The sequence below is a fragment of the Lipotes vexillifer genome, unplaced genomic scaffold (genome assembly GCF_000442215.2).
Source record: "Lipotes vexillifer unplaced genomic scaffold, Lipotes_vexillifer_v1.1 scaffold777, whole genome shotgun sequence".
In the NCBI taxonomy this organism is placed as follows: domain Eukaryota; kingdom Metazoa; phylum Chordata; class Mammalia; order Artiodactyla; family Lipotidae; genus Lipotes; species Lipotes vexillifer.
Genome location: NW_006784423.1, coordinates 1,391,851 through 1,411,925, shown reverse-complemented (window position 1 = coordinate 1,411,925; position 20,075 = coordinate 1,391,851). Strand labels below are relative to the sequence as shown.

Sequence of the window (20,075 nt, the reverse complement as noted above, 5' to 3'; positions counted from 1 at the left end):
AAACACAAAGGATCACGAGAGATTACTACAAGCAACTATATGCCGATAAAATGGACAACCTGGAAGAAATGGACAAATTCTTAGAAAAGCACAACCTCCTGAGACAGAACCAGGAAGAAATACAAAATATAAACAGACTGATCACAGCACTGAAACAGAAACTGTGATTAAAAATCTGCCAACAAACAAAAGCCCAGGACCAGATGGCTTCACAGGCGAATTCTATCAAACATTTAGAGAAGAGCTAACACCTATCCTTCTCAAACTCTTCCAAAATAGAGCAGAGGGAGGAACACTCCCAAACTCATTCTACGAGGCCACCATCACCCTGATTCCAAAACCAGACAAAGATGTCACAGAGAAAGAAAACTACAGGTCAATATCACTGATGAACATAGATGCAAAAATCCTCAACAAAATACTAGCAAACAGAATCCAACAGCACATTAAAAGGATCATACACCATATCAAGTGGGGTTTATCCCAGGAATGCAAGGATTCTTCAATATACGCAAATCAATGTGTTACACCATATTAACAAATTAACAAAGGATAAAAACCATATGATCATCTCAACAGATGCAGAAAAAGCTTGACAAAATTCAACACTCATTTATGATAAAAACTCTCCAGAAAGTGGGCATAGAGGGAACTTACCTCAACATAATAAAGGCCATATATGACAAACCCACAGACAACATTGTTCTCAATGGTGAAAAACTGAAACCATTTCCTCTAAGATCAGGAACAATGCAAGGCTGTCCACTCTCACCACTCTTATTCAACATAGTTTTGGAAGTTTTAGCCACAGCAATCAGAGAAGAAAAATAAATAAAAGGAATACAAACCAGAAAAGAAGTAAAACTGTCACTGTTTGCAGATGACATGATACTACACACAGAGAATCCTAAAGATGCTACCAGAAAAGTACTAGAGCTAATCAATGAGTTTGGTAAAGTAGCAGGATACAAAATTAATGCACAGAAATCTCTTGCATTCCTATACACTAATGATGAAAAATCTGAAAGAGAAATGAAGGAAACACTCTCATTTACCACTGTAACAAAAAAAATAAAATATCTAGGAATAAACCTACCTAAGGAGAAAAAAGATCTGTATGCAGAGAACTATAAGATACTGATGAAAGAAATGAAAGATGATACAAACAGATAGAGAGATATACCATGTTCTTGGATTGGAAGAATCAACATTGTGAAAATGACTCTACTACCCAAAGCAGTCTACAGATTCAATGCACTCCCTATCAAACTACCACTGGCATTTTTCACAGAACTAGAACAAAAAATTTCACAATTTGTATGGAAACACAAAAGACCCCAAACAGCCAAAGCAATCCTGAAAAAGAAAAATGGAGCTGGAGGAATCAGTCTCCCAGAATTCAGACTATACTACAAAGCTACAGTAATCAAGACAGTATGGTACTGGCACAAAAACAGAAATATAGATCAATGGAACAGGACAGAAAGCCCAGAGATAAACTCATGCACATATGGTCACCTTATCTTGGATAAAGGAGGCAAGAGTATATAATGGAGAAAAGACAGCCACTTCAACAAGTGGTGCTGGGAAAACTGGCCAGCTACATGCAAAAGAATGAAATTAGAACAATTCCTAACACCATACACAAAAATAAACTCAAAATGGATTAAAGACCTAAGGCCAGACACTATAAAACTCTTAGAGGAAAACACAGGCAGAACACTCTATGACAATAAATAACAGCAAGATCTTTTTTGATCCACCTCCTAGAGTAATATTAATAAAAACAACAATAAACAAATGGGACTTAATGAAACTTAAAAGCTTTTGCACAGGGGCTTCCCTGGTGGCGCAGTGGTTGAGAGCCCGCCTGCCGATGCAAGGGACACAGGTTCGTGCCCCGGTCCGGGAAGATCCCACATGCCACGGAGCGGCTAGGCCCGTGAGCCATGGCCGCTGAGCCTGCGTGTCCGGAGCCTGTGCTCCGTAACGGGAGAGGCCACGACAGTGAGAGGCCCGTGTACTGCAAAAAAAACCCAAAAAAAACAGCAACAACAACCCAATCCAAAAATGGGCAGAAGACCTGAATAGACATTTCTCCAAAGAAGATAGACAGATTGCCAACAAACACATGAAAGGATGCTCAACATCACTAATCATTAGAGAAATGCAAATCAAAACTACAGTGTGGTATCACCTCACACCAGTCAGAATGGCCATCATCAAAAAATCTACAAATAATAAATGCTGGAGAGAGTGTGGAGAAAAGGGAACCCTCCTGCACCGTTGATGAGAATGTAAATTGATACAGCCACTATGGAGAACAGTATGGAGGTTCCTTAAAAAACTAAAAATAGAACTACCATGTGACCCAGCAATGCCACTACTGAGCACATACCCCGAGAAAACCATCACTCAAAAAGAGTCACGTACCACAATGTTCATTGCAGCACTATTTACAATAGCCAAGACATGCAAGCAACCTAAGTGTCCACCGAAAGACAAATGGATAAAATAGATGTGGCACATATATACGATGGAATATTATTCAGCCATAAAAAGAAACGAAATTGAGTTATTTGTAGTGAGGTGGACCTAGAGTGTCATACAGAGTGAAGTAAGTCAGAAAGAGAAAGACAAATACCGTATGCGAAGACATATATATATGGAATCTAAAAAAAAAAAATGGTTCTGATGAACCTAGGGGCAGGACAGGAATAAAGGACAAGGGGAAGGGGAAGCTGGGACCAAGTGAGAGTGGCGTGGACATACACTACCAAATGTGAAATAGATAGCTAGTGGGAAGCAGCCGCATAGCACAGGGAGGTCAGCTCAGTGCTTTGCGACCACCTAGAGGGGTGGGATAGGGAGGGTGGCAGGGAGATGCAAGAGGGAGGAGATATGGGGATATACATATGCATATAGCTAATTCACTCTGTTATACAGCAGAAACTAACACAACATTGTAAAGCAATTATACTCTAATAAAGATGTTAAAAAAAATATTTAAATAAATCTTTTTTTTCTGGAGAGAGCCCATAGCTTTCATCAGAAAGTTTTTAATGAGCAAAGGAAAAAAAGATTTAAAAACACTGCATCCGAATTTTAGCGTAAAACTTGACGTTCTCGTGGAAAAGTCCGTCTTGAAAGTGTCTTGTATCTTTGAAATTACAGAGTTAATTACTCAGCTGAGATGAACTGACATTAGATATTGACCTTCTAAGGTCATAAGATATAAGTATTTTCTTAGACACAAAAGAAAAAGTACACATACCTTTTTTCCAAATCTCTGATTTTCTCTCTTAGTGGTTCAACAATCTAAAACGAAAATAACCAGTATCAGTTTTCAAGCAGAAACCCAGTCCTCCGCCACGCGCACCCATTCTGATGTTCCAGACGGACAGGACGTGATGTAAAACAGATTTTAATTCCTTCTACGATTCACCTCCAGCCTGAGGTTAAGTAGCCCCGTGACTCACAATGCTAGAATTGAGATACTGAACTGCGTGTTGGAATCTCTCGCTCCAGAGACGCCTAAGCTCTCAGGAAATTCACCTTTTTCCTTCCCGACCTCACGGGCAAAGTCAAAGGTGGTTCAGGCTCGTGAAAACAGGTGATCACCACCCCCGCTTCCCTTCAGGTGAGAGAGAGGACCCCTGGGGGCTGCCCCCGGTGTGTGGCCTGCCATCAGCACAGCGCCTGCGTCACAGGCCATGTGTCCACAGCATTCGCGGGCCAGGGCTGCACAGGACGACCGGTATGTGCCTCCAAATCACAGTGAGCGGCCCCCAGCCCTCCCACAGCCCATATTACAACAGTCTGTCTGCACCGACACTGGACTAAAACACGAGCAATTATTTTAACCAGAAGGTGTGAAGTGGGCTAGAGTTGCCGGCTTTCAGTGAGGCAGGCCGCAACCTCCCCCCAACCCGTGCGCCCGCCCTGCTCTGTGTGTCCCCGGGTCCTCGCAAACGAGTTGGGCCGTGTTTCCTGTTGGCACCTACTCAGGTGAGTGGAGGGCGGCCCCTGCCCCCATCCCTGGTGAAGGTCCTCACTGCCGTCCGTTCCTCTAATGAAGCCTGGAAAGGCTCCCCTGAAAAGCCACATAAGAGCTTAAATCCATCTTGCCTGTAGGGCAGAATTTAACACACTGCACCTTTACAAATGGACAAATGCTGACACAGAGGTGCGGCCACAGCCTAACAAACAGAAAGTCTCTTCTTAAATGAGGGAATGATTCCTTGCGAGATGGTTTCAGAATCACAGGTCGGCATCAAGCAGCCACAATAAAGATACCAGCGCGAGCAAAGGGACTGAAGTGGACAAATTAGCAGGAAACGGAGGGGCCAAGTTTGGAAAAGAGACTAACCTCTTCAATCTTGCTTTCAATCTTGAGTTCACCATTTTCCTGGATGGACCTGTTGAGCAGAAAACTACAAAACTGAGACCAATGGAAAGACTTTGTGACTCCCAGGTGTATTTCTGAACAAATCACTGCAGCACAGGCCAAAGGCTGCACGTCGCCCCCTCCTCCCCAAGAACCCATCCTGGGCACCAACCCCCCAGGGTGGCGGGGGAGGAGGGGGCTGGGGGTCGCCCCTCAGCGCCGTACCCCAGGCTCACCACCACCTTACGGGGTGCTTCTGTTAAACTAAGACCATCTCATTTTCACATTCCACCCAACACGGGATTGTAAATTAGAGGCAGGAAGCGTGTCTATAGGGAGTACAAGTTTCTCTGCTGGGCTTTCCTGGGATTTAATGCAAAATGGAGTTTTTCCAAGTGCAAAGACAGAGCTCCTTTAACGGGGCCTGAGCAGCCCTCCAGCCACACACAGGGGCCTCTGTCAGGAGACACACACCAGCCCCGGCGGGAGGAATTGGGTCAACACGGCCCCAGCCGCCCTGCAAACCCCGCTGGACGTGAAGAGCCCAGTGGGGGCAGAGCGACCCTCCCCGGCTGCCCGCAGCTGCACTGACTCTTCCCAAACCTGCTGCCACCGCAGTGCGACGGCTGCTCTTTGACTGTCACACCAAGAGATACAAAGTGGAGGGGATTTTTCTTTAAATGTAAAACTACTCGCGGCACCAAATCTGTTTTTACAATGAATGCTTATTACTTTCGCTGATTTTTTGTTTTTTTTTTGTTAAGAGTACTGACATAAGGATTTGACTTTTACAAGTGTCCCTCATGCTCTGCTGAGCAACAGGAATAATGCTGACTCAGGCCAGAAGGCCCCCGGGCCCTCTCTCCCCTGGGACGCACAGTGGCCTCAAGCATCCACTGGTCTGCTCCTGGGGGTGAGGGCAACCTCGGCTTCCTTAAGAGGCTTTGGAAAGGTGCCCCTGAGTGCTTTGCTCAAGCCGCCCAGAAATGCCATTTACATTTCAGGAGCCTGAAAGCTCAGGTCCACCCTCTTCTGTCTATAAGGCCAGGAAGGCCTGAGGCAGGCACCACCAAGGAGCTGCCACGGCTGCCTCGAGATTCACCGTCACATCTGAGCTGGACTTGGGTCAGCATGATAACCAGCTGCGTCCTCCAGAACACCCCAAGAGAGAAGACGAGCTGGACGTGTGAACACCAAGAAGTTCAGTTCCGCTTTTACGTCGTCCTCAATCAGCCCATGACATCATGGTGTATATGTAACAATGAAATGTATCCTTTCAACCCAAACATAGCAGCCGAGTTATTAAAAACCATTACCTCATATTAACCAAGTTGCCCCAAATAGCTGTAAGAGAAAGAGAAAGGAGCAGTCAATATTTAAGTTCACAACATTCAAGGACTCCAACTAATACAATATTAATTTTTAACCAATATCTTAAAGTTGCCTATGAAAACTATAGCTCACAAAGACAATAAAATGCACACTTTCAAAATAATAAGTCCTGGGACTTCCCTGGCGGTCCAGCGGTTAGGACTCCATGCTTCCACTGCAGGGGGTGCAGGTTCGATCCCTGGTCGGGGCACTAAGACCCTGCATGCTGCACGGCACGGCCAAGAATACATACATACATACCTACACAAATAAAATAAGTGCGACTAAACATAAGCGAAAAGATGACCCTATACACCCCTAACTCTGGCATAACCTTTTGGGGCCTGGAGTGCCATGGTGCATGTGCTTTGATACACAGTACGTCCCCAGCCTTTGAGGAAGAGCCAGTCACAGGAATCAAAGAACTGTAAGAATAAAAGAGATCCCAGGGTTCAGTCCAACCTCTCCCCTCCAATGTCCATGAGCCCGAGACTCAGAAGTAGAGGAGGGCCTGACCCTGTGGCCGTCCTCCCTCTCAGCCCTCACCCAGCTCCCCCACATCACAGCCTCGTCTGCTGGGCCACCTCCTTGATGGCAGACACCTGAGTAACCACGTCTAAACCAGTCTGGCTACCGCAGTGGATTTTACCAGGGGTGACTTTACACACACACTAGACCACGACATGCACTTGAAGTTACAGACCAGAGGGTACCTCACAGAGACGCCCACAGAGAACGGTGTCGCTAAGGCTCTGTCGGCAGGCTGACACAGCCCCCACGTGACCACTCCCCCAGTGATGCGTACCTCCCGAGGCCAGGAGCGCTCAGGTGCTGCCAGATGCTGGCGAAAGCAGGGAGCAAACACACACACACCCTGGAGTCCGGGGCTGGCAATTCTGTGAGCTTGGGGAGGCCCTGAGGTGAGGGACGACACTAGGCATGTTCTCATTGCATCTGCCGACACCCAGCAGGGGGGCTAATAAACGTTTACTGCAGAGTTCTCAGTGTCCAAAATCATGCTCCTTGCAAGAGATCCCCATTGTGAACAAGGGGCATGATGAAACCATAAAAGCACAGCCCTCTTCGAATACAAGAAGAAACTATGATCGAAAAGATAAGCAATAAATAAGTAGAAAGTGGCAAGTAAGCAAGAAATGGGAGAAATTGAAATGAAGCTGTACTATATTCATTACTCATTACAAAACGAAGAATGTTTATGCCTTTGGACCATGTGATCTTGCTTTTGAGGATTATCCTCAGAAAATAAATATACACACAAGAAAGCTGCCTTCACAAGTCACGGCCTTATTTATAATTAAAAAAAAGAATGAACCAAAATACATTACAATTGGGGAACTATTATATAAATTATGATATAGCCATTCACGTGATGAAATCATAAAGTCATTAAATATGACTAACAATTATCCAAAAAGATAAGCGATAACAGGTGTTGGTGAGGGTGTGGAGAAAAGGGAACCCTGGTTCACTCACCGTTGGTGGGAATGTAAACTGGTGCAGCCGCTACGGAAAGCGGTGCAGAGGTTCCTCAAAAAATTAAAAACAGAACTACCACACGATCCAGCAATTCCACTCCAGGGTATTTATCCAAAGGCAATGAGAACACTAATTCCGAAGGATACACGTACCTCTATGTTCACTGCGGCACTATTCACAATAGCCAGGATACAGACGTCAACTGAGTGTCCACTGACGGATGAATGGGTAAAGAAAATATGGTGTGTATACGCAATGGAATATGACTCAGCCACAAAAAGATGGAAATCCTGCCGTTTGCGGCAACATTGCTGGATCCTCAAGGCATTACACCAAGTGAAATGTCAAAGACAAATACCGTAGGATCTCACTTACATGTAGAATCTAAAAACAAACAACAAAAACCCAAGCTGACAGGTACAGAGAACAGATCAGTGGTTGCCAGACGTGGGAGGTGGGAGGTGAGGGATGGGTGGTGTGAAACGGGGTTAAAATAAGTCCTAGGGATGTCGTGTACAGCATGTGACTGTAGTTAACAACACTGTCCTGAGTATTTGAAGGAAGCTGCTAAGACAGTGAGTCTTCCAGGATCTCATCACACACACACACACACAAATCTGTAACCGTGTGGTGACGGACGTTAAGTAAACTTATGGTGATCATTTCCCAACACACAGGCACATTGAATCATCACATGTACACCTGAAACTAATGAAACGTTATATATGTCAATTACATCTCAATACAAATACGGCAACGAAACCATGCTGCAACCTGATAATGCAGGTGTGACAGCCCCAGACAAGAAAATATATCTACTAAAAATTACACAGAAAAAAAAAAGACCGTCTGAAGACGCCAAAAGACTGAGTTCAAGGGCTGACGTGACTATTTTTTCCTTGTATCTATGTGCTTACCTTGCTTTGTAAAAAGGAGGGAAAAGGTTCTTGAGCCCCTGCTAAGCTGTATGCCCCCCGTCCCTGGTCTCTATCTGGGTCACTGCTCACCTGGGATGCCAGGTGCCCGTGAACCAGGAGGTGCAGGCCCTGCGACACTTGTCCTCACTGCGGACCTGAAATGAGTACCTTGTCTCATTCTGGCTTTAGGATTAGCTCCTCGTCAAAACAGCCCGGAAGCATCCCCCTCTCTCTGTGCCAGGGAACTAACTGCGCGCGAGAATGACCCGGGCCCTAAGGTGCCTTCCGAGTGGTGACAGCCTTTTGACCGTCTTCCCAAATCATCCCGCGGTTATTTATTCCGTTTTCTCCTTCTCAACCTCTTCCCGAATCTGTTTAAAATGTCCATTTTGGAGACAGTTCTCGGTCCTCCTGCGGTCACCTAGACCACCTGAGAGCAGGTAAGGGTGCCCTCGCTCCCGATAAGCAGACACACGGTCTCCCGAGTCATCCCCCTCCCCACCCCGCCCCAGCAGGGCTCTGCTTCATCGTCTCTCCCTCGGGAAGCGGGAAGCGCGGGCGACCCGGGATCTGCCGGGAAGACGCGCACCGCAGGAGCTTCACCGCCCTTTACAGACGGATAATGCGGACGGACCGTGGGCGGGAAATGCCCCTTCGCGGCGCCCGGACACGCGCCTCCTTCCCAGCTGCTCTTCCCCGCCCACCCCATGGCTTCGTGACCCCCCCCACCACGGGACCCCCCTTGCAGCCCCTGCTCCCACAGGACTCCGCACCTCCTCACCACTTCAGCTGCCTTTACAGGGGTCTCCGGGCACCTCGCCGGGGCACTCCATTCTGGGGACAGCCCCCCCACCACCACTGCAGGGGATGCAGTGGCCCCCCGTGTGGCCATGGTGACCATGGCACACCTCTTTTTAATTGGCAGCTTATGGTGGGTCTCCCTGCACGAGCAGGAGTTTCCTTATTCACACTCAAAACACCAAGCACGGGCGGGCCAGGCACCAAAACCAGCCAAACGGAGGTCAGGGAATGTTTTTCCTTTCTCACAAACATCACTTGCTTAGTCCTTTTTATCTTCAGAAGCAGAGCCACCTTCTGGGCTCAGAAGGAGATGGATGACCTGGCAGGAGAAGGGCAGCAGAGGTCCCTGGGGAGGGAAGAAGAGGCTGCAGGTCAGCGTGGGCCTCAGGGGCTGTGCTCCTGACAAGCTCCCCCGAGGATTCTGCCCATGAACTGAATGCGGGCACCACTGCTTCCCCTTTGGTAGCTGGGCCCTGGCGAGCAGTGTGCTGAAGGCAGCAGGGTTTCAGCCCCAGAGGAAGCAGGGGTGTGAGGGGCAGACGGGCAGGGGAGAAGCGAGCTGAAAGCAGAGGACGGGGCGTCAGGATGGGCCGCGAGGTCAGGGCGGGTGTGAACGGGTTTGTCACAGGCTAAGAGCTGGGGGGCAGCTACGGGAGGGATAACGGCTGGGACAAGCGCACTCCCGTCTCCCTCTCCATCCCACAGTGACGGGGAGAGGTGTCTAATGCGGGGCAGGCAGGAACAAACCCTGAACAGACCCGGCCTGGGTCTCGGGACAAGGCCAAGGTGGCACAGGGACTCGGTGGCGCTGGAATGACCCCAGGGCCCTTGCAGGGGCCTTCCGGGCTCACCGTTTCCAAGCCCAAGGTCACGCTGTCACTCCCACGTCACAGCTGAAGACCACAGCCAAGAGGAGCACCTGTGACCTGTCAGGTCACCCCACAGCCATGTGACAGGGCCATGCGGGGGCCTCGTTTCCAGGCCTGCATGGCCCGGGCTCATCCCCACTCCCACGGAGAAAGGCGCCTTGTTTTCCCCAAACCGGCTGCTAAGCTCATTTCCCCCCAGACGCCCGTGGGACACGTGATCAAAGCCAAACTGAGCATGGAGACCTCGTGAAATCCTCAGGGCCACACAGCCCACTGACCAAGAAAGACGCTCCACCTGCGCAGGTAAGAAACGCTTCATCCAGAGGCGGATTCACAATGGAAACCCGTACCGCCCAGGCTCCTGGGCTCATCCGAACCACACACCATCTGCGGAGAAAGTTCCAGGATGCTGCAGTGCGGGTGCCTTCCCAAGGCCGCCCCTGCTCCTCTCGGGTCCCGAGACGGGGCTCAGCAGAGGCCAGGCCCAGCCCGTCTGCCGCACTCCACAGCGTCAGCGTGATGTTCAGAGAGCGAGACCCTCCCTGGTGCCACAGATGACACATCCCATCAGAGGAGGGGTCCTGGCCCTCCCCGCAGTCTGGGCAGCCGGTCAGAACCAGCGTGCATGTGGGCCTCGGTTGGTGAAACACCGGATCCTGCAGCCCAGGGCCAGCCGGCAGGACCGTGACCACCCGAGGGCAGACAGGTCACCCACGGGGGCTCCAACAACCACGCCGGCTGAGCTGTCCTCAGGGGCAGACTTGCCAGCCGAGTCTCTGGGAAGGGGACCCTCCAGCCCCGCTGTGAGTCCCAACCGACAGGCTAGACGCCACCAGAGAACAGACTCTGCTTTTCAAATTCCCACCCCACAGACCCATGAGCGTGGTGTAACAGCCGCTGCTCTGTGCCAGCAAGTCCTGAAGTGGTCGGTCACGCAGCGGAACAACCAGAACCAGAGCACAGACAGGTGCTTTAATCTCCCATCGACCCAGGATCCGGGCAAAGTTCCTCCCGCCTGGGCAGAAAGGGTGGCTGAGGTCCCAGGGGCCCCCATCCCTACCACGCAGGCTGCCTGCCTTGTGTGATCACAGCATCAAACGCACCCAGGAAAGAGGAGCCCTGCTCACCTCCCACGAACCCTGACAACTCCGGCCCCCCGAGGAACAGATATAGACCCTGCGGTGGCTCAGCTGAAGGCCTTCAAGGCAGACAAGGACACGCATCCTAAACCGATCAGAGGGTTCAAATCACAAGATACTATTCTGTTTTAAATTCTCCAGATAAGGCAGGGGGCTGTCACAGGAGGGAGCTTCCCCACCTCCAGGTCTCCCTAAAACCATCAGGTGCTAAGGGTCAGGCAGCATCACACACGAAGGGCAGCAGCCATGGAATGGGGAGCCCTCCTGCCCCCGGACCCGAGGAGAGCTGGCCCGGAACCCTGCCCCACCGGCTGGACCTGCATTCGTGCCAGCAGTTACACAGAATGGAAGCTGCCCAGATGAGGCGGTCTGGGGAGCCCCGGCAGGCTGGCAGCTGACATCCTTCCCAGGCCACGCACGGAGGCCCTGCGCCAGCCCTGCTTCCCTCCCGAGACGCCTCCTCCAGGATGGCCTCCAGGACGAGCCCCAGCACAAGCCCTCCAGCTCCCCACCCCGCAGCCTCCAGAGTCCCAGCTGGCAGGTCCCAAAATTCGGCATAGAACACCTTTAAGTGACTCACACCTTCCCAGAGACTTTCCTAAGAAAGCCGCACCAACATTTCCATGGGAAAAATTTTTGCCCCAAGGTGGTTAAAAACGCAAGAAACTCTGGGCGTTGTAGATAACATCGGTCCCTTTAGAAAGTCTTTACATGTAAAAATGTCACTTATTAAGTGAGATGAGAGACTTAGTAGAATCGATTTCTGCTTGTTCACACTAGACACACATTTAAAACTTCATGCAGATGTATTTACGCAAAAGACAGTCTGAGAAACACGAGGAAGGCCTTTCGAGGCTCTGGTATCACTGCAATTTCCACAGCCCGCAGGCAGAAAGTCTGAAATAAGTTCCCTCAGGTCTGCAGGGGAGCTGAAGCGTTAGTTCCATCCAGGTAGGGCAGCACCACGCTTGCAAAGTGCAGGGTGACCCATGAGATCCCGGAGCCGGTCAGGCAGTAGAGACCCCAAACCCAACTGTCATCTCGAGGACTCCCGCTGTTGGAGGAGCCTGGAGAGGGGACAGCCCCCGGCCCCCGGAACCCTCGAGGTAGACAGGGCAGAGGCTCATTCGGACCAGAGCTACACAGCGTTTCCCCAGAAGCTCGTTGGAAATGCAGATTCTCAGGCCCTGACAGGGCTCCCCAATCAGAAACTCAGGGGGTGGGGAGCCATCGGGGTTTAACAAGTGCTCCGGCCGATCTCCCCGCAAGCTGAGAGCCCACCTCTGTTCCCCTCCCTGCTCAAGGCCTCTGAAGGCTCCGCGTTCTAAGACAACCGTTAAACAACTCCTTTACAAAACAAACAGATTCTCAGACATACAAAATGAACTTAGTTACCTAAGGGGGAAGGGTGGGAGGGATAAATTAGGAGTTTGGGATGGACATATACACACTACTGTATACAAAATCGTTAACCAACAAGGTCCTACCATATAGCACAGGGGACTATATTCGATACCTTGTAATAACCTACAATGGAAAGGAATCTGAAAAGGATATATGTATACATATAACTGAATCACTTTGCTGTACACCTGAAACACAATACTGTAAATCAACTGTACTCTGATATAAAATAAAAATTAAACTAAAGTCAAAACTAGACCGATGTCGCAAGAGCCCTGCCGCCCCGCCCTCTGTGATGGGCACAGCTCTGGGCGGCCCTCCCCCCAGGTGGCCGGCAGACCCTCGCGCTCCTGCCCCAGCGAGTCCCTCGAGCCCGCGGCCCCGGCCCCGTGTCTGCCCCCTCGTCAGGCTCCGGCAAGCGCAGGACCCGCGCGGCTGCGCCTCCGTGTCCGCCCTCCCACGTGGCACTCCCGCCTTCTCTCCAGGTGACTCGTCCCTGTCCTGCCCCTGCTCCGGATTCCAAGTCTCCACACCACTCCCATCGCCCACTCTGGTGATCGCGCCCCACGCGTATTACACGTACTGCATTATGTTCATCCCACACGGACAAAGGCAGGAAACGGAAGACGATGAAGGGAGACGTGTATGCACACACGGAAGTTCCAGCGTGCGGGGTTCCGCGGGGTGCCCCCCTCAAAGCCAGCCCCACAGGACACCCCGCCCGCCCCCCGCCCCCCAGGGCTCCATCCCCGCAGCAGGGCTCCCCCCGCCCCACCAGGCTCACATCTGCCAGCCCACACCCGGCAGGCAGGAGCCCAGGGAGGGTGCAGAGCTGCGAGCGACACCCAGCCACCGGCCCGGGGGCAACGCAGGCGGCGCTTGGCCCCGAGCCTGAACACCCGGGGCAGGTGGGTCACATCCTGGCTCCTCAGCTGCACGGTTCTCCTTCAACAGCAGCTCCTCTCGCTGAAGGGTTCCCACCCGAGCAGACCTCCAGCCCTGCCTCCTGGCCCCGAGGGCCCCCAGTCCCTACCCGTCACCTCCGCCCTGGGCTCCGGGGTCCAACCCCGTGCACCTCTCCACCCGCTGACCCCCGGGCCTCCGGGGCGCCGCGCCCCTCACGGCCCAGGCTTCTCACCTCCCTCCGAACACCTGGACCACGTTCTTAAGAACCACGTGAGGAAACGGAAAAATCGTCCTAAGATCTGTTTCCACCCCCAGAACACAGCTGACCCCAGCGTGCGGGGTTTCCACACCACCAACCAGCGCTCCGGCCCCCTGAACGCCAATGAGCTGCCCTGAGCACAGACCCTGCAGGTGAGGGGCTCAGGCCCACAGGACGGCACACTTCACCACCACCAGGCCCGGGGCCACCTGTGCTTCTCACCAAGCAACTGGCTGCAAGTCAGGGCTCCACGACCCCCTCCTCGGGTTTGATAATTTGCTAGAAAGGCTCACAGGACTCAGAGAGACAGTCTCCTTACGACGGCTGGTTTATCAGGAAGGACGCAGCTCAGGAACAGATGAATGGATACTCTCAGAGGGACCAGAGCCTCCACGGCCTCTCCGGGCAGCACCCTCCCAGCTCCTCAGCCACCGAGGAGCACGCCACAACTCACTGTTGACGACTTTTTACAAAGCTCCATCTCCAGCCCCCAACCCCCTTCCCGGAGGTGGCGGGGTGAGGCTGACAGTGACCTGCCCCGTCCCAGGCCAATCTAGGGCCCACCCTGAGTCACCCCCAAGCAAAAACTCGGGGTGATCAAAAGGGGCATCTTAGGAACAATAGAAGACACCCCTATGGCTCAGGAAACCCCAAGGGCTTTAGGAGCTCTGTGCCAGGAATGGGGACCAAGACCAGAGATATCTTCCTCGGAACCACTCGAGGCATGAGAAAACAGCTGCAGCTTACCTCACCAAGGACAGTTAACACGCCCGATGTGTTAAGAGCTCTTAAAAATGAGGGGAAAGATGACCAAAAACTCAACAAAAAAATGGGCAAAAGCTGAACAGTTCTCGGAAAAAAATACATTAGCATCCTTTAACACTTGAAAAGATGCTTAACGTCACTCCTAGGAAGAGGATGCACACTGAAGCAGGAGAGACCACTTCTGCCTGGTGAGTTGCCCACAAGCTCTGATGAGGGTGTGGGGAAGACAGCTGTTCTGGGGCATGGCGCGGGGGACCACACGCACAAGCTTACTCGCTGCAGCAGTATTTCCAAGAGCAGCGTATCTGAAACAAGGAAAACGCCTTGCTCAGGAGCCTGCCCACGGAGAATGCAGGGCACACACACAGGAGAGATACACAGAGCAAAGGTGAGCTCCGCACGCTGATACCAGAGCCTTCCAGGGAATACTGTGCAGGAAAGGAAAGGAGGGCAAACGGTCCATGTGATTCACTACCTTCTGGTAACGATGAGTAGCAGGTGTGTATATACACACAGCCTAATGCCTGGATTTGCAAAAAGAACCAACGATGCATAAAATGGACTAATGACAGTGGGAAGAAGGTGGAGGCCAGGGATTGCAGCAAGACACGTCTGCACATAGCTTTTTATTCAGTTTGACTTCTGAACCATGGAAATGGCTTACACACTTTAACAATCAGAGAGAAAAAAGAAATCCTAAAATAAACGGAGCACAAACAGAAAAAAAATAAACCTGACTTGTATCAGGCATAGAAAAACATGTTTCATGGAGCTTTTCAACACAATAACTGTACACCCTGAGTGAGACAGATTCTAAGGACAAAAAGAACTACAGAGAAATTCTGAATTTTCTTAAGCTTGTCGTTGGTACTGGTAACGAGGCAATGATTCTGAAACCGGTATGGCTGGTAGTACAGAGCAAATGAGTTTTTCCTGATGTCAGAAACAAGATTTTCATAGTGGGAGGTAATAGCAATACGGGAAGTGGGCAGGGGAGGAAGAACCCCGTTATGATTTAAACTGGGGGCATCGGTATAAACTCACAACTGGAAAAAATTTGCACCTGTCCTGGCTCTGTCCACCGCGAGAGCTGGAAGCAAGGACACCGCGGTGAGTGCTCAGACCCTGAGTTCTAATCCACACTCTCCACTGAGAGGAAGCAGGGCTCCTTGGAGAAATGGCTGATTCCAGGTTTGGGGCACAGAAAACACAAGATGAGCCTGGAGCACCTGGAGATCAAGGAAGTGCTCAAAGATAGAGAGAACCTCTAGTCCATAGTGACTTTAAAAAAAAAAGAGAGGCATAAATTGATGGTGGTCCTCAAAATATGTTCGCATCCTAATTCCGAGAACCTGGGAATCTGACCTTACTTGGAAAAAGGGTCTTAGTAGGTGTAATCAAGGATCTTGAGACCAAAAGACCACCTTAGATTATCCAACTGAGCCCTCGAACCCGTGACCAGTGACCTTATAAGGGACAGAGGGACCTGACAGACAGCAGGGGAGGGGCCACGGGACCAGCACCGGGAATGAAGCACCTACAGCCTGAAGGCGCCTTCAGGGGACCACGGCGGCCTGCCGACACCTCGACTTCTGACTCCGGCCCCCAGAATCGTGGGAGAATCAATTTTCCTTGTTTTAAAGCCGCCTAGTTCCTAGCAATTTATTACAGCAGCCCCCAGAAAGCTAACAGAGAGAGACAGACAGACAGAGGGAGGAGGGGGGGAGGTGGAAGGTGTTAAAAGTTTCCTCTTTTAGACAGTTATTGCCCTTCTCTGTCCTTTGTATAACTCCCTAATGTATGTAACCGTGAATATAATTTTTACAAAAAATTCAGGGAAGGAGGGCTTCTCTGGTGGCGCAGTGGTTGAGAGTCCGCCTGCCGATGCAGGGTACACAGGTTCGTGCCCTGGTCTGGGAAGATCCCACATGCCGCGGAGCAGCTGGGCCCGTGAGCCATGGCCACTGAGCCTGCGCGTCTGGGGCCTGTGCTCCGCAACGGGAGAGGCCACAGCAGTGAGAGGCCCACGTACCGGGGGAAAAAAAAAAATTCAGGGAAGGAGTCAAATTCTAAAAGATACTAATACAAGAAGCTGGTATCATTTTGTAATATAGTTGCACCATTGAGAAGATTTTTAGGTCTCTCACAGTATAGCGAAATGCACAGATAGAACAGCAAAAGGTGAGGGCACATGGGTTATAGCTAGGAAGACAAGAGAGAATTTTAGTTATTGAGGCACTGAAAGTTAAGGTGAAGGGCACACTGAAGGAAGTAGAACACAGAGATTTAGGATGTGGAAAAGAAAGGGAGAGAGGGGGAGAGAGAGAGGGAGGGGGAGGGGAGGGGGGAGGGGCAGGCCTCGGTCCCTCTGTCCAGAAGAACGCCAGTTAATAAACACAGGAGGATTTACAGAATGCCGTTTTTGTGATCCCCAATATAAAACTGATCCAGGCGAGGACTGGCAATGGATGCTGAGCGCGCTGGCTTGCAAGTCTCCAAGATCCCCGGCTGGGTCCTGGGAAAATGGATCCTGGCAATCAAGTGGCTGGCAGCCAGCCCTTCCCGGCATCAAACTGAGCACTGATAGTGGACAAGCCTGATGTGATGCAAATCGACCAGCGTTATCATAAAAATATTTACCTGGGGGCTTCCCTGGTGGCGCAGTGGTTGCGAGTCCGCCTGCCGATGCAGGGGACGCAGGTTCGTGCCCCGGTCCGGGAAGATCCCACATGCCGCGGAGCGGCTGGGCCCGTGAGCCATGGCCGCTGGGCCTGCACGTCCGGAGCCTGTGCTCCTTAACGGGAGAGGCCACAACAGTGAGAGGCCCGCGTAAGCAAAAAAAGAAAAAAAAAAAAATTTACCTGAATTTAATCCTGAGGAAATAATCAGGTAAGCCCAGAAGGTTGGACGTTTCTAAAGGACAAGCAGCCTGTGCTTTTAGAAGGTAAATGTCATGAAAAAACAAGAGTTAGAGGCATAACAGCGATGTGTGAACCCTGACGGGATCCTAGATTAAAAAAAAAACACACAAAAAACAGAAAAGGCTATAAGGACATTAATGGTACCATGGGGGCGGGCGGAGGGACTTCAAATATGGACTGCATATCAGACGATACTATTTATTGTTAATTTTTAGACTGTGATAATGGTGATCAGATTACACAGAAGATGCAGATCTCAGGAGACACGTGTTGAAGGTATTGAAACGTGGGGTATTACTATGTCCACAACTGTCAAACATTTCAACAAAGAAATACATGTAAAAATGAAGAATGAGCAAACGTGGGTAAAAAAGGACTGGCATATGTAGGCCGAGGGTTATTTAGGTGCTTTTGCTGCTGAATTATTTTTTCAATACAATAGAAATCAGGTGTGGAAATTCTTACAGTAGAGGTCGAGGGTCAAAACCATTTCCAGGTTGCCCCTCCCGGCCACCAAGAAGGTGGGGGGAGATTCTAGGCTCCTATTTCTGGGTCTGGGGGGACCCTGGGAACTTGCGGTAACAAGCATAGTGACCCCTGGGCTCAGGGGAATCTGGAAGCACCACTTACACAAGTTCGCCTGTTTCTCCCTTTCTTTTCCCCTCTTTTCCCCCAGGAGTCCACTGGCATCACCAGCACCTGTCTGCTTAGTGACTTAACGATCGCCAATTATGCAGGGCTAATCAGACCAAGGGGAAAACTACTCTCACAGAAGTCCCAGCTCAGAGAAGCTGGATGTCTGTTATCACACGTGCAGAGCTAACACATGTAAAACATGCTTGCACGTGGTTGTCAGGGGTGAGTTAGCATCTTTTTGGTGGAATAACAGGGACAGGATAGGAAAGCACCACAAATACGGTGTCCTCCCAACAAAACCCAGGACACACCCAAACCTAAGTGAGCGCTGCGACTGTCACCACTCGGGTTTTCCAGAGCTGAAGGAGCGCCTCTGAAATGTCAGAAAGCAAGCTTCACCCTTGTTCTGCCGTTTCGGGTATAAACCACGCGCACAGGGCAATGGGGACCAGCGCTTTCGAGGGGAAGAAGGAAGAGGGCAGAGGAACCGAGAGACGGGGAGCGGGAGCGGGTCGCGTGGAGGAGGCTGGAGAAGGGCCCTGCCCGCTGCACACGGACTTGGGGCACCCTGCCGGCTCCAGCCCCGCCCGGTCCGTCTCTGCAGAGGGTCTGCGGCACTGGGCCCCTCAGCCGGGGACGATCAGGGTATGACTCAGCCCCGCAGCCCTGCCCCGGGTCCCTGGGATGTCCGGGAGAGCCGGCACCGCCGCCCAGAGGATGCTGAACGCTCCACCAACCAGTGAGGCAGCTGAGGGTCCATGGGGCAGCCGGGGGCCCCCCACCCGCCCAGGATCGATCGTGCAAACAGAGCAGACGGCCCAGCGTCCCAGGAGAGCCTCCAAGGAGAAAGGAAGCCACGGGGGGAAGAGACTCTCCAGGGGAAGAAAAGTGAGCAAACGACCACCGTGCAGGGGAGACCCTGACACAAAGACCACACTTTGTTTTTTTTAAATTTGGGGAGAAAGAGAACGTTAACAAACAAAAAATGAGAACATTTATGTTTGCTACCAATCACTAAAAGAGTCAGATGACAAAGTTTCCGAAAAGTAGGACCAAAGTCTAAAATGACAGAAGAGATGAAAGGCAGAGAAGTAGACCAGGCCACCGCACCCCCGCAGGGTACCACTCCAAAGGACAGTTCGGAAGGTTCCCAGAACCGCAGAGCGAGGCTCCTGGGCGGCCAGGCTTGGAAGCACCCGGCACGTGCGCACACGTCACCAGCCGGGTGCGCATCCCTGGGCGGGCGGGCACGCAGGTGCCCCTGACCCCCCTGAGGCACGGAGGCCTCACTCTGAGAGGGAGCTCCACATGCCAAGCACGGCGGTCCTGAAGGAGGCCAGTTATCAACCGCACGTCCACAAATGCACACTCGGGGCACACCCGAGTGCGGAGGGGCCGAGCCGAGGTGTGCCGTGGAGGATGGCGCCAGGGGCAGGAAAAGGGCAGGGCCTGGGATCTACCGGGAGAAACCAAGTCACAGAGAGACGGGAGCTGGCTTGAGCCTCGGCACCAGGACCCAGAAAGGTTGGAGCCTCACCACCCACCTGTCAATTAAATGTGAAAACAGAGAAGACACAGCCAACGCCTGCCAATGCTCCTCCCGTGACCTCCAGCTGAAATGAGGCGGTGGCCTTCAGGGGACACGATCTCCAGGCCAACGGGGCTGAGGGGCTGAGGCCAGGGGCACGAGGTCCGAAGGCCCCTCCTCAGGGAGCTTGGGAGGCTGCTCAGCATCTTGGGGAAGAAAGACATGAGCGACAAAGCTTGCAGTCCAACAAGTATAGGGCCTGGATAGTGGAGTCATTAGCTCCAGGAAAAAGAAAAGGTGAGTTCATAGGGCTCAGGTGAACAACATTTAGTCATGCGCGTAAACACTAAGTGCTGAGCTCCTTAAAATCACACCACATCTGCGTGGGTTGGTGGGGGAAAGCAAGGAGAATAAACAATCTTCTAAAGAAGAAAGCCACTAGGTAGTATCTAGAATTCTAGGCACAAGGACAAACACCAAAATCATCAGCTCAAAGAAGTGCTTGCCTCCGGGTAGAGGAAAACAGTGCCTGGGGACACCAACAAACCGGGAAAAGGCTATTTGACTTTTTAAACTCTAGCCCTGTCAAAAACACTAAAGGTAATTCCAGCTGAGTCTCTGCCTAGGGATCTACCTAGCGGGTTGGCATGACTTTCAGACCTCTGAGCTCTTCCG

General features: G+C 51.4%; 1 protein-coding gene across 3 annotated transcripts in view; it reads right to left on the bottom strand.

The window, feature by feature from the left end:
- UXS1 (UDP-glucuronate decarboxylase 1) overlaps positions 1-20,075 on the bottom strand; it is a 75,689-nt gene that overhangs the window by 53,084 nt on the left and 2,530 nt on the right. The window contains exons 2-4 of one of the 3 annotated variants that reach the window (XM_007456821.1): positions 5,704-5,731; positions 4,370-4,418; positions 3,275-3,318 (exon numbers count right to left, since the gene is read on the bottom strand). In XM_007456821.1, coding sequence (XP_007456883.1) covers positions 3,275-3,318; positions 4,370-4,418; positions 5,704-5,731 — 121 coding nt within the window. Of the gene's footprint in view, positions 1-3,274; positions 3,319-4,369; positions 4,434-5,703; positions 5,732-20,075 lie in introns of all 3 variants that reach the window. The other 2 variants (XM_007456820.1, XM_007456822.1) reach the window with 2 other exon arrangements.